The sequence below is a fragment of the Remersonia thermophila genome, chromosome 3, assembly GCF_042764415.1.
Source record: "Remersonia thermophila strain ATCC 22073 chromosome 3, whole genome shotgun sequence".
NCBI classification, from domain to species: Eukaryota; Fungi; Ascomycota; class Sordariomycetes; order Sordariales; family Chaetomiaceae; genus Remersonia; species Remersonia thermophila.
In genome coordinates, this window is record NC_092219.1 from 953,695 (window position 1) to 980,968 (window position 27,274).

The 27,274-nt window shown below is 62.2% G+C and overlaps 9 protein-coding genes across 9 annotated transcripts; 4 read left to right on the plus strand and 5 right to left on the minus strand.

Annotated features, from left to right (window-relative positions):
* Positions 1–1,576: 1,576 nt before the first annotated feature.
* On the minus strand, positions 1,577–6,598 carry VTJ83DRAFT_3084 (uncharacterized protein; the record flags this gene model as incomplete). The annotated part of the gene is made up of 3 exons (XM_071009426.1): positions 1,577–2,011; positions 2,116–3,436; positions 3,594–6,598. 3 exons carry the CDS (start codon positions 6,596–6,598, stop codon positions 1,577–1,579), a joined length of 4,761 nt encoding a protein of 1,586 aa, XP_070866965.1.
* Positions 6,599–7,321: 723 nt separating this feature from the next.
* Positions 7,322–8,640, plus strand: VTJ83DRAFT_3085 (uncharacterized protein; the record flags this gene model as incomplete). The annotated part of the gene is made up of 3 exons (XM_071009427.1): positions 7,322–7,463; positions 7,532–7,597; positions 7,679–8,640. 3 exons carry the CDS (start codon positions 7,322–7,324, stop codon positions 8,638–8,640), a joined length of 1,170 nt encoding a protein of 389 aa, XP_070866966.1.
* Positions 8,641–9,803: 1,163 nt separating this feature from the next.
* VTJ83DRAFT_3086 (uncharacterized protein) lies at positions 9,804–11,741 on the minus strand (the record flags this gene model as incomplete). Its single annotated transcript, XM_071009428.1, has 2 exons — positions 9,804–11,587; positions 11,651–11,741. The coding sequence occupies 2 exons, from the start codon at positions 11,739–11,741 to the stop codon at positions 9,804–9,806; spliced, it is 1,875 nt and encodes a 624-aa protein (XP_070866967.1).
* Positions 11,742–12,228: 487 nt separating this feature from the next.
* VTJ83DRAFT_3087 (uncharacterized protein) lies at positions 12,229–13,992 on the minus strand (the record flags this gene model as incomplete). The annotated part of the gene is made up of 1 exon (XM_071009429.1): positions 12,229–13,992. The coding sequence occupies one exon, from the start codon at positions 13,990–13,992 to the stop codon at positions 12,229–12,231; it is 1,764 nt and encodes a 587-aa protein (XP_070866968.1).
* A 1,402-nt stretch (positions 13,993–15,394) lies between these two features.
* Positions 15,395–15,861, plus strand: VTJ83DRAFT_3088 (uncharacterized protein; the record flags this gene model as incomplete). The annotated part of the gene is made up of 4 exons (XM_071009430.1): positions 15,395–15,459; positions 15,534–15,641; positions 15,707–15,734; positions 15,817–15,861. 4 exons carry the CDS (start codon positions 15,395–15,397, stop codon positions 15,859–15,861), a joined length of 246 nt encoding a protein of 81 aa, XP_070866969.1.
* A 1,022-nt stretch (positions 15,862–16,883) lies between these two features.
* On the plus strand, positions 16,884–20,385 carry VTJ83DRAFT_3089 (uncharacterized protein; the record flags this gene model as incomplete). Its single annotated transcript, XM_071009431.1, has 9 exons — positions 16,884–17,027; positions 17,095–17,376; positions 17,441–17,527; positions 17,585–17,674; positions 17,729–18,069; positions 18,124–18,430; positions 18,480–19,323; positions 19,384–19,502; positions 19,576–20,385. The coding sequence occupies 9 exons, from the start codon at positions 16,884–16,886 to the stop codon at positions 20,383–20,385; spliced, it is 3,024 nt and encodes a 1,007-aa protein (XP_070866970.1).
* A 473-nt stretch (positions 20,386–20,858) lies between these two features.
* On the minus strand, positions 20,859–21,681 carry VTJ83DRAFT_3090 (uncharacterized protein; the record flags this gene model as incomplete). The annotated part of the gene is made up of 2 exons (XM_071009433.1): positions 20,859–21,202; positions 21,405–21,681. The coding sequence occupies 2 exons, from the start codon at positions 21,679–21,681 to the stop codon at positions 20,859–20,861; spliced, it is 621 nt and encodes a 206-aa protein (XP_070866971.1).
* A 1,293-nt stretch (positions 21,682–22,974) lies between these two features.
* On the plus strand, positions 22,975–24,700 carry VTJ83DRAFT_3091 (uncharacterized protein; the record flags this gene model as incomplete). The annotated part of the gene is made up of 3 exons (XM_071009434.1): positions 22,975–23,637; positions 23,747–23,792; positions 23,949–24,700. 3 exons carry the CDS (start codon positions 22,975–22,977, stop codon positions 24,698–24,700), a joined length of 1,461 nt encoding a protein of 486 aa, XP_070866972.1.
* Positions 24,701–25,090: 390 nt separating this feature from the next.
* VTJ83DRAFT_3092 (uncharacterized protein) lies at positions 25,091–26,794 on the minus strand (the record flags this gene model as incomplete). Its single annotated transcript, XM_071009435.1, has 2 exons — positions 25,091–25,278; positions 25,468–26,794. The coding sequence occupies 2 exons, from the start codon at positions 26,792–26,794 to the stop codon at positions 25,091–25,093; spliced, it is 1,515 nt and encodes a 504-aa protein (XP_070866973.1).
* Positions 26,795–27,274: the final 480 nt, after the last annotated feature.

The window sequence follows — 27,274 nt, forward strand, 5'->3', positions numbered from 1 at the left end:
CTTTGCCTTCCCAAGCTGGCTTCTCTGCCTGACGTGACGTGACGCGCCTGCTTTTCGTGGGCTCTTCTGGGCTCTCTGATGGAAAGCTTATTTCACCTGCAAGGCAACTATCTAACTAATACCTAACTGCCTGAGGTGGCTGCCCCTTTCTTGCACCAACACCCTCCGACCTGATCTGACCTGCCCTGCTCTGCTCTGCTCTGACCTTGTATCGAATCCGTTCCATCATTCTTGACGTCGGCTTCTTTGCCTCCTTTCCTGTTCTCTCTCCCTCTCTCTCTCTGTCTCTCGTTTTTGTTGTGCTTCTCTCCTCGTTGCACTGGCTGGTGGCCTCCCCCATCTCCCCATCCAACTCTTCCCTTTTTTTTTTTTTTTTTTTTTTAAAAAAAAAAAAAGAAATCTCCATTCTCTTCTTATTCCCCCTCTTTGGATAGGAAAAAAGATCAATCAATAATGACCCATGACCTAGGATGCAAGGGAGTCCAACAACACAAGCACTGGAATCTGATCTGGAACCCAGGACAGGGGGGGGGGAGGGGAGTGTTACATACTTGCTGCGTAGCATCCATCCCCTGCCAAGCCCACGCCATGATGCACACAACTAGCACGTCGTGCGCCTCCCCCCCCCCCCCTTCTTCCGCCGTTCCGCCCCTTCGGCTGCCACCACCCGCCCGTCCGCCCGTTTCTTGGGCATGGAATTCCGCAACCCGACCTCGATCCGACGCGACGCTGGCCACCAGCCTCAACCCCTGACTGCTGCTGCATGGGAGTGTGCCCCCCCTGCCGCCAAAGAAAAGGCCCAGAAAACAACACGCCTTGCTGTTGTCCTGTCATGTTCCGCACAGCGCGCTCGTAGCGTAGCGTACTAATATACATACATGATGATAAGCCTACCAAATATGTACGTCAAGTATGTAACTACCTACAACAGACACGGACGGACCGACCACCTCCCCTTCCCGCCCTCCCCTCTTGATGCTTCATGGTGGACTCAGGGGGGGGGGGGGGTGGTGGCAGTATCATCCGGATGGCGGATGGACATCGAATCGATGGAAAGACGGGGACACACCTCCTCTCCCTCTCCTCTCCTCTTCTTCACCGTCGATGACTGCATTACGATACTCAATGTTCCCATTCTCTGCCCCTCTTACGCCGCAGTGCGTTTTCGTTGGCTTCCTCGGCCTACGCTGGTCACCGAGTCGTTGGCTGCTGCTGTCGCTGCTGTTGCCGTTGCTGCTGGGCCCCTGGTCGGTGGTGGTGATTGATCAGGGGATGCGCCGACGTGACGTCACAAGAGGCATCTCATGCACAACCAAGAGAACCAGCGGTTCGTGAGATGCCTTGGGCAGGTAGGTACGTATACACGTAGTGTGCTCGTACGGCGTAGCAATACCCCAGAGGCCGTGTTCCGCGCCCAAGGGATTTTGCGTCGACAAGCGATCGCGGAAAAAAAAAAAAAAAAAAAAAAACACCAGGGTGCATCGGTATCGGGTCCTGCATTGATCGCGAATCGATCGCGTCCATCGGCTCCTACTGCTCTACCTGCCTACCCCTACACCAACCACAAAAGCAACCTCTACACCACCACCCTCGCCCCCTCGGACCTCAGCCCGACCGCCCCCTCCGTCTCGAGCACCAGCGGCGCCCCCGACGCCCCGCTCGCGTCCAGGCTCAGCGTCACCCTCCCGCGATCCGCCACCGCCAGCACCGTCTCTCCCACGTTCTGGTAGTCCGTCTCGCACCCGCCGCTCCCGCCGCCGCCGCCGCCGCTGCCGCCGCTCCCGGAAGCGCTCGTCACCTCGCGAATCTCCACCCCCGGGTACGGCAGATACCCTTCGCGGAGCGGTATCAGCACCAGCGGTATCTCGGCCTCGGTTTCCACCGTCGACGCCAGCCCCGGCGGGAAGCCGTCTTCCCCTGCCGCCTCCTCTGCCTTTTTCTTTTCTTCCTTCTCCCCCTGACCATCCGCCGTCGACGCCGCCGCCGCCGCCGCCGTCGCCGCCATCATCTCCTGGACCGCCTCCACCGCAGGGATCACGAAATGCCCCTTCCGGCGCCCGCCCACCAGCCACGCGTCCGTCGCCGCCGCGCTCGCCGCCCGCCGCCGCCGCCGACGCCCACGATCCCGCCGCCCCCCGCGAGCCCGACGATCTCGTACCCGAACTCGAGGTCCTCGCCGAGCCTGTCCCCCGCCGTGTCCCACGCCCGCGTCCACTTGAGGTGCAGCGTCGCCGGCAGCACCTGGTTGACCAGCACCGTCGGGCAGCTCGCGCCGTCCTCCAGCTCGCCGTCCCCCTCCGTGCCCGCCACGACGGGCAGCGGGCGGTGGAGGCGAATGTCGGCCGTGTGCACGACCGCGACCGAGGGCACGTCGACGGGGATGACGATGGTGTTGACCGGGTAGCCGTCGTCGTCGTCGCCGCTGTCGTCGTCGCCGCTGTCGTCGTTGTCGTTGTCGTCAGCAGCAGCCGTCCCCTTCTGGCCCGGCAGGGCCAGCACGGGGTGGTCGCGCAGCCAGGCGCGCAGGAACGCCGCGAGGCCCGTCGCGAGGCTCGGGCCCAGCCCGGCGAGGGCCTTCTCCCACGCCGCGGCGCGCAGCGGCTCCAGGAGCGGCAGCTCGCCCAGCAGCGTGGCCTTTTCGAGGTCGTGCCCGGACATGCCCGCCGTCAGGGCCGCCAGGACCTTGTCGACGGCGACGCGGGACCACTCGCGCAGCGGCGTCGCCTCGAGGGCCTCGGCCAGCGCCCGGCGGAGGCGGTGCTCCATCTCCTCCTGGACGACCCGGTACCGCAGCTTCAGGTACAGCGTCTTGCTGACGTCCGGCCCGAGCTTGGACCCCTTGCGCCGCGTGATCTTGTAGAGCAGGCTCGCCGGCTGGCCGGGGAACACGACGACGGGCCCGCTCGACGGCGACCCGAAGCGGGCGTCGAACAGCTCGGACCCGGCCAGCTCGCTGCCGAGGAGCCGCAGCGGCGAGTCGCTGGCCGTGGAGACGGCGAAGCGCGAGAAGAGGGCCGAGTGCTTGAAGATGTCCTGCACGTTGACCTCGAGGGCCAGCGCCAGCGGGACCGAGGCCGACTTGAACAACGAGTACGACGCCCCCTGCGCCGTCGTGTAGCTGACCTCGGCGCGCACCGCCACGTCGAGCACGTCCGTCTCGACCGTGAAGGGGATGCGGATGCGGATGGCGCTGCGCGCGGGCACGGCGCCGAAGGCGAAGGCGCCGCCGGCCGGCGCCTTGGCCGGCGCCGCCAAGGCCGACGAGCCGACGACGACCTCGGCCTCGCTCGTCACGAGGCGCAGCCCGCCCGTCGCCGCCCGGACCTTGACCTCGCAGCCGGCCAGCTCGTTCCAGCCCGTCGTCAGCTCCAGGTCGAGCGACTTTTTCTTGTCGAGCTGCAGGTCCCGCGCGCCCGTGAGGCGCACGTCGAGGCAGCTGGCGCGCTGGTGCAGCGTGACGCGCGACCGCGCGAGCCCCGGCCCGGGTCGGGCTGCGCCTCGCGCTCGTAGTGCAGCACCACGCGCCGGCTGACGATGCGGATCTGGTCCACCTCGAAGGTGCCCTCCGTCATGGCGCTGCTGCGGAGCCGGACCGCGTTGGGCCCGGCCGGAGGGTGACGGGCTCCGGGGCCTGCAGCCACATCTCGCGCGCCGCCCCGGACGGGCTGGACAGGCGCAGGCTGACCGAGGCCGCCTCGAACGCGTCGGGCAGCAGGCTGCGCAGGGCGAGGGTCAGCGAGAAGCCGTCCCGGCCGTCCTCGTACGCGGGCGGGCCGGCGAGGCCGAGGTCCGCGAAGAGGCTGGCCAGCGGGATCCGCACGTCCTTGGGCATGGACGCCGACGCCTCGAGCAGGTCGCCGAGGAATCCCGAGAGCGCCGCGGCGTCGGGGTACCGGGTCGCCGGCGCCGGCGCCGGCGACGAGCCGACGCGCGGCCGGTGCTGCGGCCGGTGCTGCAGCCGGTCCCGCTCGGCCGCCGCCGCCTTGCATAGCAGCTGGCGCAGCGCCTTGTTGACGTAGTCGTCGACCTTGCCGAGGGCCTTGAGGCAGCGCGCGTACGTGACGAGCATGGACAGCTCCAGGAGGCTCCAGCCGCTCTCCCCGTAGAAGGGAATGACGCGGTAAAAGTAGCTGGCGGCTTCGGCGTGCTCGCCCAGGTGCGCCTTGAGCACGGCGAGGTCGGCCATGCTGGCCTGCACGGCGTGGACGTGGTTCGCCACCGTGTAGTGGCGCAGCGCCTTATCGGTCAGCGTCTCGTACAGGCGGTAAAAGTCGTCCTGGTTGTCGAGGGCCGTGCGCAGGAGCGCGTTGCTGATGCCGGCCACGGTTCGCTGGGGGGCGTCGTCGTCGTCGTCGTCGTCCTTGTTGTCGCCGTTGTCCTTGTCGTCGCTGTTATCGTCCAGGTCGACGTCCTCCATCTCCTCGACGCCGGATTCGCCCACGATGGGCACCGAGGCCCAGCCGTCGGTCCAGCCGCGCTTCTTGCCGCACTCCTCGAGGATGTTCCTCGACAGCGCGCACAGCTCGGCGCGGCGGGCCGCCAGCTCCTCGAGGCCCGCCTTCAAAAAGGGCGGCGCCGGGGCTTCGTCCGGGCGGCCGGGCCCCGGGAAGCCGAGGGGGCTGCGAGGAGGCGCCTGCGGCGGCTGGGCGTGGAGAGAGGAGCCGCGGGCCGGCAGCATCGTGGCCTTGGGGTCCGGGACGGACCCGTGGCGGTCGGCCTCCGGGCCGCCGAGCGTGGAGGGCGGGATGGGGAGGGCCTTGGTGGACGTCTGGGCGAGGATCTGCTGTGCCACCGAGAAGGCGAACGAGGCGACCATGTTGTCGACGATCTCGGCCAGCCGGGGGTCCGGGGACGCCGGGTCGGCGGCGTTGGCGGCGTTGGCGGCGTCGGCGGCCAGGGCGGTCAGGACGTCGCGGCGCATGATGGTGGAGACGGCCGGGACGAACTCGAGGGTGCGCCTGCAGATCTCGGCGAGGTGGAGCAGGTTCTCGGGCTCGTCGGCCACCGGGGGGGCGGGGGCGCGGGGCGCGACGCCGCGGGGGACCAGCTCCTGCTGCTCCTTGAGCTTGGCGAGCAGCTCCTCGCGCGAGGACCAGGCGTTGCCGAGGCGCAGCAGCAGGGCGATCTGGCGGGCAAAGATGTAGCAGCGAAAGTCAAAGAGCGAGACGTTGTTGGCCAGGATGAGGTCGCGGTAGGGCTTGCGGGCGGAGCTGATGGGGATGCCGTCGAAGGCGTCGGCGGCCGGCTTGCGGTCGCCCGACTGCAGGTCGACCGTCTCGACCGTTTCGCCGTCGTCGAAGGCGAGCTCGCCGGCCAGGGCCTTGTGGGCCAGGTCCTTGAGGGTGTCGGTGAAGGCGAGCAGGGCGCCGCCGTGGGCGTCGGCGTCGCCCGAGGCGGCCTGCTCCTGGACGACGGCGTCGAGGCCGACCGAGAGCTCGTCGTAGACGACGAGGGCGTCCTCGACGAGGCCGACGCTCTCAAAGCCGCGGGCCAGGCCCTCCTTGAGGATGAAGAAGGTGCAAAAGTTCCAGCCGGGGAGGGCGCGCTGGGCGTCGCGCTCGCGAATGTCGTCCTCGTACTGGGAGACGCGGCGGTCGAAGCTCGACAGGATGAGCTCCTTCATCTTGGCCATGAGGTCGGCCCAGGCGTTCTCGCTGTCCTGCTCGGACTCGTGGTAGCCGGTGGGCACGGCGGGGACGACGCGCGGCAGCATGTGGTACGGCACGTCGTTGATGCCGATGCGGATCTGGCGCACGCGGTCGACGGCGCCCTTGGCGGAGCCGTTGAAGTCGGCGCGCATCTTCTCGAGCAGGGTGGTGGAGCCGGTGCGCCAGCGGACGGCCGGCTTGGACGACGAGTCGGCCGAGTCGGGGCCGCCGCCCCCGCCGCTGCCGCCGCTGCCGCCGCCGCCCGACTTGCCCGAGACGCGGGGCTGGGTGGCGGCGGTCGAGTTGGGGATGACGACGTGGACGAGCAGCCACTCGAAGGCGTCGTGATTGTCGGCGTGGCTGCCGGGCCCGCCCTTGGACGCGGCCGTGTTGGCCTTGATCCACTCGCGTATCTCGGCGCGCGTGGTCGACTTGTACGTGTCGTTGTCGTCGCAGCGCACGAGCAGGACCTTGAGGTACGGGGTGCGGCGCAGGCCGGGGATCTGGTGGCGGCGGGACGGGGCGCCAGGCGGGCGCGGGGCGGCGGTCGAGGCGGGACGGGCCTGCTCGGCCGAGCCCTTGGCGCCGGCGACGGCGGCGGGCTGAAAGCCATCGTCGGCGTTCCCGGTCGGGGCTGTGGCCGTGGCCGTGGCTGTGGCCGGGGACGGGGACGGCGTGGGGGCCGAGGCCGAGGTGTCGGAGCCGGCGCCGGACGTCTTGGGATGGGACGAGGCGGAGGGAACGGGGCTGAAGATGCTAGAGCAGTCGGCGGCCGAGGGGACGAGCTCGATGTGGAGGGTGCGGATGGAGCGGAGGGGCCCGGCGTGGGACTGCCAGTTGAGGTCGCGGAGGGGAAGCCTGGGGATCAGGCCCGGGGCGAGCAGCTTGTAGACATCGTGAGGATCGAAGTACTCGACGGTCACCTTGGACGACGAGAAAGGCTGCTCCATGCTGACGGGGCGGCCGGCAATGTCATGACCTGCTTGTCGCGGCGGTCTCCATGGAGCGTGTGCCCGGGGAACAACCCAAGGTTTGGCTTGAAGCTTGGGGCCCCTGAGGTACCTGGGCTCGGGGTCAGGGAGGCGATGTAGGTGATGTACAAGGAGGGACTTGGTAAGAAAGGAGGCGTGTCGTGTATGTAGTGTACCTATGTGTACCCTACCCTTCAGGTCGCCGGGCGGGTGGAGGTGTAGGTTGCCGGGTTCCCAAGTTGAGGAATGCGAGATGGATGATGCAGTCGAGGTTGAGGTTGAAGTTGACCTGGGACCTGAGGTAGCTCCAGGGAAGTGGGTTTCTTCTCCGTATGTACACAGTATATACACAGTACAGCGTAGCCCGTTGCCTAAAAGTTCACCGCCTTCCACTGGGAACCTTCCCTTCCCGGCCCCCTGTCACTGGATCCAACTTCCCTGATCCCTGTCTCATTCTGCCCCTGGGACCCCACCTCGAACCCCACCAATGGTCCCCAGAGATTTTGTCTTGTGCACCTCGATGGCGGGGCAGAGCCACACCTGAACATGTCGCCATCTCGGAGCGCGGCAGGTTATCAAAGATAATTCTTCTTTGTCTTTTACGCTCGCTCTCTTTCAGTGTGTATCTATTCGTGTTTGTTTTTTTTTTTTCTTTTTGTAGCATATAGATCCTGGTGAATCACAGTACTTCTACATCCAGACATGGCCACCCTCCAAGCCATCAAGTACTCGCCCGGCCAGCTGCTGGTCCTGGACCAGCTCCGCCTCCCCCATGAGCACCACTACGATCCGGTATCAACCGCCGAAGAGGCCTTTGACAGCATCCGGACCATGAGGGTCCGTGGTACGTTGGCCATCTTCTACCTCCCTACCGGCACAAGGCTCCGATCCACGAATATTGATTCTGTCCAGGCGCCCCTGCCATCGCCATCGTCGCCGCCCTGGGCCTCGCCGTCGAGCTGAGCAACGGTGCATGCAGTGAGTCTAGACCCCGATCTTCTCCCCCAATGCATAGCTCGCCACCGCCTTTCGAGCCCGCCGGCTCACCTCTCCCCACAGCCGCTTCGACGGCCGATGACGCCGTCGCCTACATCGAGTCCCGCCTCGACTACCTCAAGGAGAGCCGTCCCACCGCCGTCGACCTCAGCAACGCCGTCGCCAAGCTCAAGCAGGCCGTCCGCGACGCCAAGGTCGACGGCCTCGCCCCCGCCGAGGCCAAGCAGGCCGTCCTCGACGCCTACCTGGCCGCGGCCGAGCAGCTCCTCGCCAAGGACCTCGACAACAACACGGCCATCGGCACCCACGGCGCCGCCTGGCTGCAGCAGCAATACGGCGCCACCCCCGACCGGCCCCTCTCCATCCTCACCCACTGCAACACCGGCTCCCTCGCCACCTCGGGCCACGGCACCGCCCTCGGCATCGTCCGCAGCCTGCACGCCCAGGGCCTCCTCCGGCACGCCTACTGCACCGAGACGCGCCCGTACAACCAGGGCAGCCGCCTGACCGCCTTCGAGCTCGTCTTCGAGGGCATCCCTTCGACCCTCATCACCGACAGCATGGCCGCCGCCCTGATGCGCCTGCGCCGCGGCGACATGGCCCTCGGCGCCGTCATCGTGGGCGCCGACCGCGTCGTGCGCAACGGCGACACGGCCAACAAGATCGGCACCTACGCCCTGGCCGTTCTCGCCCGGCACCACGGCGTCAAGTTCGTCGTCGCCGCCCCCACGACCAGCATCGACCTCGAGACGGAAACGGGCGACGGCATCGTCATCGAGGAGCGCAAGCGCGAGGAGCTTACCCAGATCAGCGGCGCCGTCGTCAACCCGGACGGCTCCGTCGACCCGAGCCGCACCGCCCGCGTCGCCACCGCCGACCAGCGCATCAACGTCTGGAACCCGGGCTTCGACGTCACGCCCCACGACCTGATCGACGCCATCGTCACGGAGCGCGGGACCGTGGTCAAGGGGGCCGACGGGCGGTTTGACTTTAGCAAGGTGTTGCCGGAGAGGTGGCGGTGGTAAAAAAGGAAAAAAGAAAAAAAAATGGTTGTGGTGATCTTTTTACAATACTCTCAATGAAGAAACGAACAAATGAATGAATGCCTTTTTCTGAGATCTAGCCAAAAGTGATTCATTCATAAACGCAAAAAGCTTCACCAGCGCGAGTTTCTTGAGAGCCCACCCACCCTCGCGCGAGCGTGCTGCATCGCTCTACACGGCTCACGACTCACAATGCATCGCATCCTTCAGGTAGGCTCCCTTTCGACCCTCGCCGGCCACGAAAATCCATTGACCTCCTTCAAGCACTTCTCTCTGTTTCGAGGTCCATCTAGGTCGGGTAGCGCTGGTTACTAATAGAGAGCGAACGCCACCCAACACCCTCACGCGGGTTGGCTACATCGCTAGGTACCGAGCTCACGACGTATTCTTACGTTTCCTTTAGGTGGGCTCCCGTTCACCATCGCTTGTGTCTCCCTCCTCGTTGAGGTTTGATACCTCTACTTTATTCGGACAGTCTGTTTCTTTTTCTTTCTTTTGGGCAATACCAGGCCCAGATCGAGCTCGTTGCCTCCTGTCTAGGGCAGAGCTAATCATGGCTCTTCTGCGGGAGGTGCCAGCCACTTGTATGCCAACTGATGGTCCTTTTGTGGCGAAGGTCGTCTTGGGGTCGGTCCCCCATTTGGATTCCGGCTTGAGGCTGGCCCTCGCGGACGATCGTCTTGACGCCGCCCTGGAGAGCTGTATTTTTTGCAGCATAGGCCTGTGCTGTCTGTGATCGAGCTGACCGAATCTGTCTGTTCATTCAAGGCAGTGGGTGGTATACACCACTCCATCGATCGCATGTGAGTTCCTTCGAGGACGGGTCGTGGATAATGTGTTCAAAAACAGCGATGATGGAAGGATTCACGGATGGCACATGGACGGCGGGACACGCATAGAAATCTTGATGGGTTGATATGACATTATGAGTAGCATTATCATTAGAAGTTACCGTATGACTAGAGGAAGAGCAACGATCTCTACATGCGCATCAACAAAACAGACAGGATCGGCAGCGCCAAAGCTCCCTATCACATCGCCCGGTATGGGACGCCCCGATCTCATCCTCCATCCTCGTCCAACATCCCAGGCTCCCCCAACGCAACCCCATCTTCTGAACCCCGTGTGTCACACCGTTGCAACTATTACCTCCTAACAAACCACATCCGAAATCCTGACCGCCTTTGACTGCCGATTCTCTGGTTTCTCCACTCAACGAGCGCGGACAAGGACGCTTGGGTGCTGGGATGATCCGCACCGAGCACTTTCTGTTCACGTTCGGCGACATCGTTCATCAATTCGATAGCATCGTCGAGCCGGCCCTGAGCTTTTCGGAGGAAAGCAAGGTTGTTCATAGATACCAGCGTATCTGGGTGGTCTAGCCCAAGCCTTTCCTGACGCTTTGTTAACGCCTGTACCTGTAGTTCCTCGGCTTTATCTAATCGCCCCTGTTCCTTAAGCACTATAGCAACTCTTGCTGTAATGTCAATATTCAGTTCGTGCTCAGCCCCTAGTATTACCTCCAGTTCTGCTTTTGCTTTGGATAGTATTTGATGCGCAAGCTCGTATCTTCCTTGCTCTAACATATACCGCCCTGCACGGCTTAGAAGCCGTCCCCATACCTCAACGGTACCATCATTCGGTTTATATTCGAGAGCTGCTTGGATATGCGGAAAGAGACTCTGACAGATTGGCCAATTGTTGTACTCTCCATCCGGGAATACTACTGCCATCCGCGCAACAAATTGCAGATGAAACCTCTCGTAATCATCGTGGGCTTTTAGCCACCAGTGCGTTGAATATTTTACAAGAGGGTGTATAGTCAACTCGACATCTTTTCCATTTCGATTTGCAGAGACAAGACAATAGTCCTTTAACATCTCTGCATCGGTGTTGAACTCATCATCAATATCATCATCTGCACTATCGACATCAGATACATCAGCCGAAGGCTGTGTTCGTGTTGATGCATCCCTGGTGTACGTTGACGGTTTCAACACCCACAGAGGGATTCCTTGCGGGTCGAAGAAGCTTATGAGCGACAGGAGATCTGCAGCCGAGGGACGCTTAGACCGCAAATAATCAAACGTAATCTGCCACGTCGTAAGAATGGCGTTTGATGCGCTCGGGTCTCGCCGCAGGTCACCACCGTCGTACTCAAGAAGCTTGCTCCTTTTTCGCGGAAAGTCGGCCAGGTACTGTTGGGCAGAGTAGAATAGACCCCGTTTCTGAATATAGGCTGCGGCTTGGCTGATAGCAAGCGGAATAAAGCCGAGTGTATCGACGAGCTTGGAAGCCGTGTCAATATCTAGAGGAGGCTCCAACGTCAACCTGTTTTGCAGGAGCGTAAGGGCCTCTCCTTGGGTCATAGGTCCGACGTGAATAATATTTCCGCGGTAGCCAGTAAGCCCAGAAGCAAGAACCTCGCTGCGTGTTGTAATGAGAATGGATCCATGATGGCTTTGCGGTAGATATTGTTCCAACAGCTTTCGATCGTCGCTGGGTTTGTTCAAGAATATGTCATCATCATCGGCGCTGTCGATAACTATGAACCACTGCCCGTTATGAGGATTGCATAGCCAGCCCTTTACGAGTTGGGGGATGTCAGCATCGGGATTCTCCCGGTCAGGCAGTCTGACATGGTTAGCGATATCTTTCAAGCTCTGTTCGACGCGATCCTTCGTGCTGGCATGGATCCAAAAGATCCATTTGCGATTTGGCTTTGTCTCTTCAGCAGCATGGAGGCTATGAGCGTATTCGATAGCGATTTGCGACTTGCCGACCCCTCCAAGGCCAACGAGGGCGACACGATTATGAAGGCGTGGCCTGGATAACAGCCTGCTGATTTTGTCGAGCGTGTCTCCTCGGTTGACGAAATCACCATCTCGGGAGAAAGGGATGAAGGCAGCTGGTTGCAATGGTGGAGATTCTGTTGATCAAGGGTCATGGTCAGCGTAAGGTCAGGTTGTGCGTCCGGGAACATTGTACTGACGTGACAGAAAATGATTGTTGATCGTCCCGTAATTCTCTGCGATTTGGTTCCCTTGGGTGCAATGCCCGAAATTGTTTTGATGGGACGCCATTTCATCATCCTCCTCCTACCGAGACTTGAGCCCCATGATCATTCCGGCTGATGATGATGTGGCGAAAGAAAGAGAAGCGTCGTCAAGTGCGGGGTTTCGAGGTTTTAAGGCGTCAGCTGGGCCAGGTCGGCGCTTAAGACAACGCCACATTGGGGCCGTCCCAGCGCAAGCCTCGTTGGGCATCGATATCGCGACGCCCAACGTCATCTCGCGCAAGACACTGCCTCTGACAGCCCCGGTGTTTGTCACTCTGAACCTTGGCATGTCTTCCAGATTCATCTATAGTACATCACCTACAACAAAGCTGACGCTATCATTTTACACCATCTCCCGTCTGCGGCCCACGAACATTCACCTCCACCCCCACCCCCCCTCCCCCTGGTTCCAGCTTCGCAGGCTCCAGCAGAGCCAGATCCATGGCCAGAGCACAAGACCCTTTGTTCGCTTTCCACGAGGTCCGTCGTCTCTTACCCGTTTTGAGGGACCTTCAATCAACCCTTCCTCCCGCCACGTAGTACCGCGGCTCCGTGTACCGGCCACGCTCACGGGGCGGGTGCCAAGGTGTGTCGTGTTCAACAGGATGCCGGGCCGGGCTGGCGTGCTCGGCGTGATGCTGCGGCACGAGGGCCCCGGCCGGGGCGTGGTACAGATCCCGGGATGGGGCCAAATCCACGCCCCGACGATGAGCAGCACGGTCGTCGCGGGGGTCCTGCGTCACCGACGCGCCGCAGCGCTGCCCGTCCAGCGCACGATCGATGGCCGAGGACCGCATGAGATGCTGGGACGTGGGATCGTGGCAGGGGGCAGCATGGCGCGGGGCAGAAAAGCCGCGATGCTCATCAGCCACGACGGCCGGGGCCTGGCTCGGGGTCATGCCGAGGCGCAGATTCCGGATGCTGGTCTGCTGCTCCACCTGGACGACGAGCTCGACGGCGCGCAGGCGGCGGTAGATGTCGTTGATCGCAGTTTGGCTTTCTCTGTCGACCTCTTCGACGTGACGCGTCAGGCTCCTGATGCGGGCGGCTAGGCCGCCGAGTTCCTCTTGGGTCCCGTCATTGTTGTTGCTATTGTTGTCGCCTTGAACCAGGCCACGCTCGCTGTGACCGCCGGTGTTTCCTTGGACAAACCTGCTCTCAAGAGCCTCAACCCGCGTGCTGAGCTTGGTGAGGTGATCGCGCTGGATTCGGACCTTTTCGCGGAGGGCGATGACCTCGTTGTCTGAAGCGCGGGCTCCTTGCTTGAAGGGAAACGTTTTCAACATCTGGTCGATCCGCTGCTCGCATTTGCGGATGGCCCTGTCCTGAGCCTCCATGAGCTTCTCTTTCTGCTCAAGCAGGGATTGCTGCTGGCTGAGCCGTGCCTCGAGGTTCTTGATGCGCTGCTCAGTGGCTTCATCATTCCCAGCGACAGATGACGCGGCCGAAGAGGGAGGCTGCTGCTGAGAGGTCGCCAAATCGTCGCCTGTGTCGCTCTCGCTGTCGGAACTGTAATATTCCGAGGCGGCTTGTGTGGACTTGGCAGATTCCTTCGGGCCAGAGGATGTCTTCCGACGCTTGGGCGCCGCCGAGGGAGAACGTTTTGGGGACCGGCTCTGCGCCCTCTTGCCGTGGGAGGCCGCCTGCGTAGGCATCGAGAGCGAGTCGCTCGAGGAGCTTTCTTTGGCGTCTCCCTCCGATGAGTCGTCGTCGGCCTGGTTGACCAGCCTTGTTCCCGGGGCCGTCCTCAGGCGCTCGCCAAAGTCCACCAGATCGCCTTGGTCAACGAGCACCTTCCAGCGACGTGAACCCTCTTTATACGAGATGGACTGGGTTGAAGCGCCAGACCACCCGTCCACAAAACGACGCCATTTATCAACGGCCCATGCGGCCTCGGTTGGGCAGTCATCGTCGAACTGGACGTAACGGTTCCGCGCCGCAAGGATCCAGTTGGCAGCACGTTTCACACAATGTCGGACTTTCTGGGGCAGGCCGATAAGTCTCCCAACGACGTTCCAGAAATCCAAGTCACCAAAGTTGCGCCGAAAGATGAACATGGCGCGGAATATGGCGGCCACGTTATTCGACACCATCCTGGTGAGTTCCGAGTTGAGCGGATTGCGGGGGCTTTGGACGTTGCTAGTAAAGGCTGGATTTGCGAGGACCTCGTATATCCGACCCTGCTTGGGAAACGACTTGCGACCGAAGTTGAAGCCAGCTAGCTCCCGGAGCGGCTCCGACTTTGTGGGAGCAGGATTCTTTTTGTTCTTGGCCATGGTAATGGGGCGTGATGTTGATTCGGGGTGGCGTTGGAGAGCTTTTGGGCGAAAGAATCGTCTAAAACAATGTGAGCTTCGAGTTGCGAATTTCTGTGAGATGAGAAGGGATTTCAACCTCGCTGCAAGACCAGCGCTATAAAGCCATTTCGCTTGGCTTACTGAGCTCAGTCCAAGGTTTCAAAGATGTCGGGCGAGGGAAATGGGAAGACGAGATGTAGTTTGACGGAACTGGCAGACGCAAACCAGTGGCAAAGCGTAGCAGTCGCGTGGATGAAACCCATTCATGCCAGACTTGATGGGCGTGTTTTGTTTTTGAGTTGATAAACGAAGTTTGACTGTGTTTGGTCTGAAAATTCCACGAAAAAAAAAAAAAAACAAATCCAACATAGGATGGATTCGCATGGGAGACATGGGAAACAATGAATTCTTTTGCTATCTGGAACCATTTGTGGGCTAATTAGGGGCTTGACCACGACTCAGCCGTGTCGCACGATGTCTACAACGACAGCCAACGATTCTCTGACAGATATCGGATATGCCTAGCTTGACGCTCTCTCTCTTCCTCTTTGTAGCTCCCCAGCCAAGCAACCTTTCCATGGCCCCTCACCGCCATGGAGCATTTTGAGGCGCATGCCGTGGGCACTGACCGCCTGATAGCATTGGCCTTGTTTGAAGGTGTCGCGGAGCCGAGAGATGTTGGCGTTTAGCTCCTCAACGAGACTTCTGTCGTTCGCCGCGAGCATGCCGACCGGCCTGACCACCTCCCGAACGCTCAGTTCCGATATAAGAGGCCAATACTACCTAGTTTCCCTGCCGCCTTCCTGCGTGCAGGCACCGTTCCTCTGGGCGACCTTGTCCTGGAGATTCCTGGGAACATGGGCTTGATTGATCATATAGTAGAGCAAATGCTCGCCAAATGGCAGCACCGCATACATCAACGCCCATTGGCGCCGCTTCCCCGGTCGAATCTGACTGGGGTGGTGAGATAACCTCCAGAACAAAGCAGAACTAATTTTACATGAACGACTCGGCCGAAACCTTCAAGATGCCACCCCCGAGGCCGACTACACCGAGATCTGCGAGCGCGCGCTCAAGCAGTACAAGGCGCTGCTCGCCGACGAGACATCTCCATTGCTCGTCATGGCGTCGGTTTGTTGACGTTTCTCAGGGGTATCCCAGGGTCCCCGTTGTCGGGGCTCCGGCTGAGCTTATATGGTCCGTGCGGCAACCCGGCTTGGGCCGGGCGTGGGGGATGCATGGACCCGCCCGCCGCTCTTGGCAAAGCACACTCGCTACGGCCAAGAAAGGTCCGGATTCGACGTCAGAGTTCGACACCAACGAATCCTTCTCGCGACACCGAGGACATGCCTTGAGCCGGCACCACAGCGAATCACTGACAATGGCGTCTCCAACCAACACGACGGACGATCCTTGGAACCGCGAGACCAAGGCCAAGTTTGAGACGTGCGTTCTCGGAACCGTCCGCTGAAAGCAGCTTGGCGACTTGCCCTTCTAACCCTTTGCCTCGCGGCCAACAGCAAGGATCGCAGCGCCTTTCTCGATCCGTGCCAGGAGGCGGCGGCTCGGAGCATCCGGTGCCTGCACCGCAACGGCGGAGATCGGACCATGTGCTCGGATTTCTTCCAGTGAGTAGCGGACCCGCGGCGAAACGTGCTGAGGTGCCGGCGACCGACGGCTGACGGCGTGGCAGAGCCTACAGGGACTGCAAAAAAGAATGGGTATGAACCAGCGATGCGACCTGCCATGGATGGCCTCTCTCCGGTCCAAAACGACGCATGCGCTGATCCTCCGCTCCTACAGATTGAGAAGAGGAAAAAGGACCGGAAGAGCTTCCTCAACTTTTGATGCGACAGACGGAACCCGGCCAAGGACCTGCGCGAACACGATCGAGTTCACTGGCGCATACGTAGTGCGCTCTCACAGAAATAAGAAAAGAGATGGAACCTTGTATTCAATTCCTCACGCGTGGATGGCGCGGTGGGTTGGGCGTCTGGCGTTGGAAGGTGATGGGCGGGGTGGCTTGATTCGACCTGGTGTACACTACCTTGGGTATATTTGTACCTAACCTGGGTACCTGCCTCCGGTAGTAAGGTAACCTTTTTTTTCTTCTTTTGTTTTTTGGGTTGTTGTTGAAATCCTCCGAAAGGACCTATTCTGGCCTCGATTCTATGGATGCATGTGTCGGCGCTCTCTTTCTCGGCAACTCCGGCCGAGGGCCCCCCGAAAGGGACCTGCTGGACCGGGCTCGGGAACCCGAAAGTCAGTGGCAGGTGGGGCTCACCTTGAACCTTGCTTGACCTTGCTTGGGCGCACAGGCCACATTCCAGCGTCACCCCGCCAAAAATGATGACAACCGAAAACCTAAGAAGCGACAAGCGCAGGCGGGCAGCCAACGGCCAGAGAGACACATCTTCACAACCTTAACTCAGGTTGGAAACTTGACGTGGCTTTATCCTTTGCCGTTTCACCCCCCCCCCCCCCCCCAAAAAAAAAAAAAAAAAAAAAAAACACCTGCACCTCTCAGCCTCTTTGGTACCCGAACCAAACGGCCCGGCAGTTGGGGGAAAGCTTGCACGCATCCACGAGAGGGAAACCCGAGGCTCGAACCTTGCGGAATCGCACCCTACACCCTCCGAGCATCGCGTCGCCACGGCCACCGAGGGCCCAAGCGGGTTGACGGGTGACTTGGCTTAGCCTGCCTGTTCCTCTGAGATCGGGATCGTGAGGCTCCAAAGCTTCCTCCCCCTTGCCCTTGGATCCAATCCATCCCCGGGTTCCTGGCAGGCCAGCGGATGCCATCGCCTGCAGCCGCCCGTGACTAGGCGTTACGCCATTCATCAGCCTTTTCTTTCTTATCACACGGAATCATGGCGTCGCTACGGTACAGCCGGCCGGCCCTGAAAACCAGCGTCGACGTCCAGCTGCAGTCGGCCTTTGCCGATGGAAACTGGAACGCCGTCGTGCGCCTGGCCGCAAAGAGGGCCGCCACCCTCAAGGATCCGTACTACGAGGTGTGTGTGCAGGAGACCCTCGCCGTGGTTGCACCCGAGCGCCTCCCGAGCCCTAACCATTCTCAAGGCCCTCAAAATGTGCGCCGAGTCCCAGCTCGACGGGACCGCCGAAAAGTGCGGTCTCCTCGTGGCCCTGGACGAGCTCATAAAGAACAAAAAGACGCCCGACATTGACATCATTGAGCTGTACGAGTGGGCTTGCCGCGACTTCTTTGGCCACGAGCTCGACTACGCCGACACCCTCGGCCCCCTGAGAGCCCGCTGGGCCAAGGCCAACCCTAGCACCCCGCAGGCCCTCAAGTGCCTTCAGGTCTGCCTCGAGCGCTGGGATCTCGTGAGCGCCCAGCAGGTGCGTCTCTCCGTGAAGCCGTCACCATGGTTCCCCACCCTTTCCCCTCTCTGACGCTTGCCAGATCGCCACCAGCCTCGATAAGACCTACGCCAACTCGGCCGACCGCCGCTACATGTTCTGGAACATCACCCTGACCTACCTCCTTTCAGTGAGTCGGCTCGGACCCGTCCTCCTTCGTTTCCGCTCGACCCGCTGACATGCATAGATCAGCCCCCAATGCACCGACGCGAGCCGCAAGGTCTACAGCCTGCTGGCTCTCCGGCATCTTGCGCGTGCGGCTGACTTGACCGAGAACGTAAGCGTCATCCAAGGAAGGTCCGGCTCTCGGCCTGCTGACATCGATTCGCAGTCAGACAAGCTGGAAAAGACGGACCGAGGACTCCTGACCGAGGAAGAAATCGGGCTTTACTACCGCGTGCTGCGGAGCCACGGCACCAGGGAGGAGTACATGTCGCGGCTGACGAGTCCCAAGCTGGGCGCCCTCGCCCAGCTCCGCGAGGGCCACAAGCTCGTCTTCTGGGAGGGCCTGGATGCCCTGGAGGCCTGGGGAGAATGGGACCGCATCTACGCCTTGTGCCGCGATGCCTTGGCCCTCGGGCTCGACACCCCGCGCTCGATGCTTCTGGTCTGCGACTTGCAAACCTGGAAGAGGTTCATCACGGCGGCCAGCAAAGCAGCCGACCCGGACAGGTGAGCATCCCCCGTCCCGCGGCCTGCCCTTGGCATGATTCCTGACCGGCGCAGCGCTCTTGGCGAGGTGCAATCGCTCCTCAAGCGCTACGTCGAAGCCAAGGACAAGGCCCATCCGATGCACCGGAAGAACATCAACCTTGCGCTCCTCGAGCTCACCTTTCGGCTGCCCGCTTCCGGAGCGTCCCGTCCTGATGCGGCCTCCGGGCTGTCGCCTCGCGTCGCTCAGATCGGTCTGTTCCTGGAGCAGTACCTCGACCGGAGATCGGCCTTTGACGACGTCAAGCCTTACGTCGCGGAGCTTACCTTGGACGAGATCAAGAGCCTTCTGGATCAGGTCCTGCCCAAGCTGCTCGACGAGGTGAGCTTCCTGCCCTCCTGCGTTTTTGGATCACGGCTGACCGCTGCAGGGCGCCTCGAAGCCGCGGAAATGCACCCTCCGGGCGCTCGACCTGAGGCTGCGCTACCTCCTCTCGACGTGCCCGCAAACGCTCTCGCCGCGGCCCGCCGACGACGCCGATGCCAAGGAGGCCCCGTATCTGTGCAGCCTCTGCGGCAGCCCAGCATCGTTGCCCTGCGCCAAGTGCCTGCGGAAGCTTGTCGTTGACGCTTGCAGCGCCTACAAGGAGGTCAACGACGACAAAGAGCTCGCCGACGCCGTCCAGGCCCTCGACAAGGATCCTCGAATCGACCTCGCCCTCGTCATCAGCGTCGCGTTGCTCAAGCTGTCGGGTCTGCAGCCATGCGCCGGCGACGCCAACATCTCCCTGTGGCGGGATGCGGAGCCGAGCCTGTTCCTGCAGGCCGTGCTGCTGCTGGACGCTCAGCTGCGCGCCACCCCGGGAGACACGGAGCTGCGTCTGCTCCTGATCCAGCTGTACCTGCGGTTGGGATGCGTCTCGTACGCTCACAAGCTCTGGACGCCTCTCGATGTCAAGCGCACCATCCAGGACGCCCTGAGCCCGCTCTTCTTCGACAGGATATCGGCCCTCTCGCCCGGCCTGTTCCAGGGCACGCGCCCGCCGATGGAGGGCCTGCGGACGTTTTTCACATACACCCTGGCGGATTCGTGTCCGGTGCGCATCTGGGACGCCTTCTCCGCAGGGAGCTATCCCAGCATCCTCGACATGGTGGACCACGACGACAAGCTGCGCCGGAGCTGCACGGTCATGATGACGCTGGTCGAGGAGCGCCGGGCCACGCGGTGCTTTGGCGGCAAGATCGACATCGAGATCGATCAGCATCCGCTGACTGGTACGTGGTGAAACCCGCACGAGCTAACTGGAGACCAGGGATAGAGGCTAAGGGATGCAGAAACCATCACCGAGGAGACGACGCTCCTCAACAAGACCGACTACGGCTCGCTCCCGAACCTCGAGAGCTCTCACGGGGCGCCCATCCAGGAGTATCTCCGTCTCGGCCCCGGCCTCTCGGTGCGTCCCACCCTGCCTCCGCACCCCCTCAGGTTCCCGCGCCGTGGTCTCCGCTAACCTCCCGCTTCAAAAGAACGAACGGTCCCACCTCTCTTTCCTCGCCGAGCAGTACCTCGACCTCCTCCTGTACCGCCCTCCCAAGGACTACAAGCCCTCCCGCTCCGCCGACGTGGCCCTTCGCGACCGCGAGTACACGCTCGAGACCCTGTCGCGCCTGAGCGAGTCGCTGACGGACTTCCTGCAACGCCCGGCGACGGCCTCGCGCCTCACGGCCCTCGAGACGACCTACTTCACCGTCCTGAGCGCTCTCGCCGCCGCCCTGCTCGTCGCGCTCTCCACGCCCCGCTCGGACCCGGTCCCCAAGACCCTGTCGCTGCTGACCAAGAGCGTCAAGTCGTCGCTCGCGTCGCTGAGGACGGACGTCTTTTCGTCCACCAAGCAAGAGACGGCGCGCCTCCCGCCGGCCATGGCGGCGCTGCCCAGCATGACCCGCCTCGCCGCCCTCCGCGACACGGCCCTCGCCATCAAGCACTCGGCCGCGTTCGTGACGGCCAGCCACGAGCGCGAGCTTGCCCGCGACCGCAGCGGCCGGTCGGGGGTGCACCGCGACGCGCTGACCGAGATGCGCGCTCTCGGCGAAGCCGCGGGGAAGGTCCTCGGGGAGGCCAGGGCCCACGTGCAAAGGCTGAAGGAGCAGTTTGCCGAGGCCGGGTGGTTGGATCGGGTGCTGGGCGTGGCGTTCCCCGAGGACCGAGAAAGCGAGCTGGGGGCCCGGGTGGAAGAGGCGGTGGGGGGGAGGGCGGCGGCGGAGGAGTGGGCGGCCAAGGTGGTGGAGAGCTGGAGGGATGGGGTGAAGGGGTGGGGGATGGTGCGGTGGGAGTGAGCATTTCCGTCGTCGGGGTGAGCCATGAACGAAGCGGGCCGGAGCTGGAATGGTTTGCGAACCGCGCTGCGAGGGTACAGGTTACCTAGGTAGGTTGGGAGGCAGGTTCCATGTTGGTGGCGGGAATAGATGGGTCTGCGAAGAGAAAAAGGCTAGCGGCGAGCGACAGGCGGGCAAAGAAATAGATGGCAACACGGAAAAGAATCCAAGAGGAGATGGAATGCGGGTAGTGGTGCTGTTGTGGTATCATTGTTGCCCCTTTGCGTTGGCATCCTTCGCCCCTCCCGTCCGAAGGGCCCAAGCCCAGCCGTACACCATACGACACGACGACAAGCAAGCCATCCATCCATTCATGAGGCAATCTAGGCACCTAAGGGACCTAGGCAGGTACAAAAGACGAAACGCCCGCCAAAACGACGCTCCCACCAAACAACAAGGATCCCTTTTCGAAACGACGCCTGCCTCACACAGGCCTAATACGCGCTGCCGCCATCGCCGCTGCTCCGCCTCCTTCTCCTCTCCCGCCTGGCCAGCACTTCGCGGCGCTCCTCCTGCAGCGTCACCCAGGCCCAGAGCCAGCCGACCGCCTCGACGAACATGAAGGAGAAGAAGACGCGGTTCTTGAGCGCGTCGCCGCCCCAGCCCGAGGGGGAGTAGGCCGGGTTGTGCTGGGCGCGGTGGACCGAGGGGTGGGTGAGCGGTGACGACGACGACGAGGAGGAGGAGGAAGAGGAAGAAGAGTAGAAGAGCGGCGAGGAGGGGGAGAAGAAGAAGGAGTAGAGGGCGAGGAAGAAGGTGATGGTGAGACGGAGGGGGGCTGGATGTTGGGGGGGAAAAGGTGGGTGGGTGTGTGCATGTCCACATGTTAGCGTGTGGTTTTTCATGTTCATCTTCACCTGGCATCGTTGTTACGAGAATAGGGGAACGAAACAGAGGAGAAAGGCAAAAAAAAAAAAAAGAAAGAAAAGAAAAGAAAAGAAAAAGGAAAAAAAAAAAAAAAAAAAAAAAGAGCTACGCACCTTGCATGCCCCAGTAGTGCACCAGGCCGACCTCGTCCGGCAGCGACAGGGTGGCCAGGTCCGACAGGCCGACGAGGGCCAGCACGGCGGCGAGCAGGCCGAGGGCGGGCGACGGCTGCTCAAAGGCGAGCGAGCCGGGCAGGCCCATCGACTCGCCGAGCACGTAGACGAGGGGCTGCTCGGCGATGCTGGCCGGGCGGGCCAGGAAGAAGAAGCCGATGGCCAGGTGGAAGAGGCAGATGGACGTGAGGATGGTCTTTGCGGATACGAGGGCCATGGTGGCTTGGGCTTTGCTCTTGCTTGGTTGTCGTCGTCGTAGTTGTTCTTGTTGTTGTTGTTGTTGTTGTTGTTGTTGGAAGAAAAGGGGATCCAAGTTCGGTTGGGAAGAATGGCTCGAGCTGGGATGGGCTGCGTGAACGTTCTATCGTTGGCCTGGGCGATGTCCGGCGCAAGGCCAGCTTCGCTTCGTTCCGTGCCGAGCCAAAAAAAAGTATTGTACCTCTTTGTTGGTGTTGTGGCTCGGGGAAGGGAAGCGGACGTGGAATGGGGAAACGGTTCGGTTGGACAAGAGCGCCGAAAGCTACGGAGAAGGTTCCGGAGCTGCGGACGGGGACGGGACCTTCCACAAGGGTTGTGAGACGGTGGGTCCTGCGTCAAGGGTTGGGGTCCACGGGTGGAGAAGGGGGGGGGGGGCCTTGAAGGTTTCCAGGACCTGGTACTTTCATCCGTCTTGGTGTAGTTACCTATGTATAGTACACAGTACACAGTACTGCGTATGTACTATATGTACTCTCAGTTGCAACATGCACAACCTTGAAGATTGGTTTTGTCAACCCATCAACCAGGGCGAAATGAGTTGGAAGAGATTTTCAAAAAGTCACCCAAAAGGGGACAAGCTCTGTTTTCTTTCTTGTATTTTTTGAAATGCCTTTGCATGGCTGGCTCACCTGACACCAGACACCTGACGCCTGACACCTTGATCATGGCTTTGTGCGTCGTGTCGTCTGACTTGACTCCCGTCTCCCCTGAATGCGGCACCCAGGGTTAGGGTTCTTCCAGGCCCAAGACCGTTTTGTCGGGGCCCTCTCAGAACGACGACACAAGCGCTGCTGTTGCTGCTGCTGCTGCTGCTGCTGACTTCCTGACAGCTTCATGACTTGGACCTTGGACTTGAAGCAAGATTCATTTGGGCCCCGGAGTACACACAGTAGGCATCTGTTTCTTTTTGCTTCATTTCTTCAACAAACCAGGGAATCTCGGCATGACGATGAGGCATGAGAAAGGCTCCTAACGGCGGCAGAGACACCTGCTTTTGAGGGAATCATATAAACCACGGATCAACACATCGCAGACGGGGATCAACACCATCCCATCTCACACTCTCCTCTTCTCGTGGGCATCTCTTGGATCGCACATCCTCTCTCTAGAGCCGTGACGGATTCGACTTGGAGAGAGAGAGAGAGAGAGAGAGGGAGAGGGAGAGAGGCCATCCAACTCCCTACCAGGCAACCCACAACAACAACAACAACACAACCACAACAAACCAACTCCCCCTCCACGCTCGCCCAGCATGGCCGACGAACCCACCCTCGACATCGACCGCCACCTCCGGTACTGGACCATGTGCCTCCGCTCGCCTCTGCCGCACCACTACCTCTCCAGCGACGGCAACCGCATGGCCCTGGCCTACTTCATGATCAACTCGGTCGCCATCTTGACCCCTCCCGGCTCCGGCAAGCCCTCCCCGATCCCCGCCTCGGACCGCCGCTCCCTGCGCCGCTGGGTCCTGTCCCTCCAGCAGCCGGGCGGCGGCTTCGCGGGGTCCCCGACCCTGGCGCTGCCCCCCGGCCCGGACGGCGTCCAGGCCGTCGACGCCAGCGTCGCCAACCTCCCCGCCACCCTCTTCGCCCTGCAGCTCCTCGCCCTGCTGGCCGACGACGACGACGACGACGACGACGACAACGACGGGGCCGCCGCCGCGTTTGACGGCGTCGACCGCGCCCGCACCCTGCGCTGGCTGCGCCGCCTGCAGCGGCCCGACGGCAGCTTCGGCGAGGCCCTGAAGCACCTGCCGGGCCGCGGCTGGTTCGTCGGCGGCGGCTACGACATGCGCTACTGCTACATCGCCGCCGCCGTGCGCTGGATCCTGCGCGGGGACGTCCAGGAGGGCGAGCCGGGATGGGTCGACGACTTTGACACGCACGCCCTCGCGAGGTACATCCTCAGCAGTCAGGTAGGGTGGAAAAGCCTTGGCTTGCGGTGGTGGTTGTGGTGGTTGTGGTGGTGGTGGTCATGGCGCTTGGTCGGCCCTTGTCGTCGTCATTCGCTGACGCGCAGAGCAGACTTACGACGGCGGGTTCGCGGGCAGCTCGCAGGAGGAACCGCACGGTGAGCCTGCTCTTTTTTTGTCTCTATCTCTCTCTCTCTCTCTCTCTCTCTCTCTCTCTCTCTCTCTCTCTCTCTCGTCTCCCATCACTTTTCTTGTGGCTGTATGCGGCGCGGTCGATGCTAACACGCCGATCCCTCCCTCTCTCCCTCGGTCAGCCGGCTACGCCTACTGCGCCATCGGCGCCCTCGCGCTGCTGGACCGCCCCATCTCTGGCCACCCTCGGCCCGGCGGCACCCTGGTGGCCAGCATCCGCGACCGGCCCGGGCTGATCCGCTGGCTGGCCTCTCGTCAGTTTGTCTATCTGGAACCGCCGGAGCCTCAAGAGGACGACGACGACGACGACGATAATGACGACGAAGACAACTTCCGCCTCCCCCAACGCCTCTCCGACCTCTCGCTGACCGAAAACCTCCGCCACGTCGCCTGCAACGGCCGCACCAACAAGGTCGCCGACACGTGCTACACGTGGTGGGTCGGCGGGGCGCTGGCCAACCTGGGGCTGGGCGCGGAGCTGGGAGGCGGCGTCGCCGACGGCGAGGCCCCCGGCGTGCTGCTCGACCGCGCGGGCGCGCGGCGCTTCCTCCTCGAGCGCATGGCGCACCGCATCGGCGGCTTCAGCAAGCACCCGGGCGGGCCCCCCGACGTGTACCACGCGTGCTTCGGCCTCGCGGCGCTCGCGGTCCTGGGCGAGCCCGGGCTCAGCGAGTTCGACAGCGGCCTGGCCGTGCCGGCGCGGACCGTGCGCGTCATGGAGAGGGCGCGCGCCGCCCTGGTGGAGAGGGACCGGGCGAGGGACCGGGCGAGCGAGGGAGACGGGACGAAACGGCCGGCGGAGCTGGCGGGCGAGGCGGTGGCGCTGGGGCTGGCGATGGCGGGCAAGAAGCCTGCGTGGTTGAGCGAGAGGTAGATGGTCCCAATCAAGCTCGTCGGCTTCCCGTGGATCGGCTTCGGGCGGATCAGCCTCCCGCTTCCCCATCCTGCGCATGATCGGAGACATGGCTACAGCACTTGTGACTTCCCGCGAGCCTGCAGGCGGTTACTTGAGGCGTTCGCTCTTTGCTGGCTTACAACAGCCTCGCTCCGTTCGAGGGCCTCCCTAACGCCGTCGGATTCGGGCTCTGGTGGGCTTTTTTTTCCCTCGCATACATACATACAACCCGATTCCTGCTCCTTGTAAGACCGGGCGCCGAATCCCGCATTTGGATCCACGATGCCATGATTCCCCCGGTTCCTCCCATCTGCGCTTTCGTCCGCTGCGCTGCGTGGCGTGGCGAAGCAAGGAAACGGTCCGCCCAATCTAGTAACCCGCGGCGTGCCTGACCAGCCGCTTGTACCCCTCGACGGAATCCTCAAGCTCGCCGACGGTCAACGCCTCGTCTTCGCCGTGCGCCACCAGGATGCTGCCCGGTCCGTACAGGTAGCTGACGTGGTCGCCGTCGAGGTTGGGCACGTCGGTGCCGTAGCTGGCCACCATGGTGTCGAAACCTGGGGAGGAGTCAGCAAGCGGGTATAGCTTTTTTTTTTTTTTTTCTTTTTTTTCTTCTTTTTTTTCCCTCGATGCTTAAGCGCAAGCGAGAACTTTTTGAATAAGAGATAGAGAGAAAGAAAGAAAGAGAGAGAGAGAGAGAGACAGAGAGAGAAAGAGAGAGAGAGAAAACTTGCCTTCAACGTCACACTCGCACTCCACCGGCCCGTACCCCATGACGCCGTCCAGCCTCAACCCTTGCCCGCCCTCGACCCGCCGCAGCGCCGCCTCCATCCTCTCCCTCACCAGCGCCAGCCCCGTGTCCTTGTCGCCGACGGCGATGCGCACGGCCACCTGGGCGCTCGCCTGCTCGGCGATCACGTTGGCCGCGACGCCGCCGCGCAGCGTCCCGACGTTGACCGTCGTGTTGCCGAAGCGCTCCGACGACCCGAGCGCCGGCTGGGCGTCGAGCAGCGCCGCGAGGCCGCGCACCAGCGACGCCGTCGCGCTCCTCGCCCCGCTCAGCTCGGGGTACCCCGAGTGGCCCGCCCGGCCGGCCGCCCGCAGGGTCGCGAGCAGGATGCCCTTGTGCCCGCACGCGAGGAGGTTGGTCGTGGGCTCGCCAAAGATGACCGCCCTGAGGGGGATCCGCTTCTCCTTGCCGCTCGCGCTCCCGCCGGCGGGGGACGACGACGACGATACCGAGGAAGAGGAAAAAGAAGAAAGAGACAAGGACCGGGAAAACGTCTTCATGCCGACGCCGTCCGTCTCCTCGCCGACCACAAACAGCAGGGCGACCTCGTCCCGCCGCACCTCGCCGCGGGCCAGCAGCTCGCCGAGCGCCACGACCTGCGCGGCGGCCGCCGCCTTGGCGTCGACGGACCCGCGCCCGCCGAGGCGCGTCGCGCGCGCCAGGGACGCGTAGTCGACCTCCTCGGACGGCGGGACCGCCGTCTCGTTGATGCGGTAGGGCCGCCAGGGCGGGACCACGTCCAGGTGCGAGGTCAGGAGGATCCGGTGGGCGAGGTGGGTGGGGGGAGCGTCGGCGTCGTGGCGGCTGCTGCGGCTGCTGCTGCTGCTGTTGCTGCTCCCGGAGGAGGAGGCGGCGGCGGGCCAGGCGAGGACGTTGTACCGCCGCGGAGAACCGGCGTCGCTGGTGGATTGCGAGGAGGAGGAGGAGGAGGAGGATGCGGGTAATATGGGTTGCAGGGCGACGGTGTAGTTTTGCCGGATCAGGACGTCACGAAGCAGGAGGGCCGCGTCGTGCTCGGACCCCGTGACGGAAGGAATGTTGACGAGAGCACGGTGGAGGGAGAGCAAGGAGCTCCGATAGGATGGGACCACGACATGGCTGCTGCCGTGGCCGTTTTGATGCTGGCTGGCGAGGCCATGGTCCTGGAGAGGGGAGTTGTGGATGAGGTGCGGTGAGTGAGCCAGGGGACGTTGCTGTTGTTGTTGTTGTTGTTGTTGTGCTTGTCCCGCGGACAGACCGAGCTGGACGCTCAGGAGAAGGAAAGCTTGCGCGTTGGCTCTCATGATGGCTGCTCCCCCGGCGCTCGGCGGTTAGAAAGACACATGAGAGCAAGGCAACGGTGCAAAAGGGGGGGAGGAAAGGCGATGTGGAGAGCGGGCAAAACAAAAACAAAACCCACCATGGATGTCATGGGACGACAGCTCGAAACAAAACGTCAATCCTTCCTGGTCCGGCGACAATGCCAAGCCCACTCAGCAGCAGCGCTGTCATGGAACCTGAAGATGAATGGGACACGCACAGACCAGGGGAGATGGCGGGTTTCCAATGAATGTGCAGCGCAAGCGCAGGCGCAGGCCATGGTTCATGGTTTGGTACTTTTTTCCAATGCTCCTTCGTCATCCATGCATGGTGAGGTGTCCACGTCAAACCGAACAGGACGCATTGCCTCGGGAGACTGTCCTACATGGGAGAAACGAACTCCTCCTCCTGAATTCAACCCCTCCAAGAGACTTGTGTAATACTCCCAAACGCCAACCCAACAC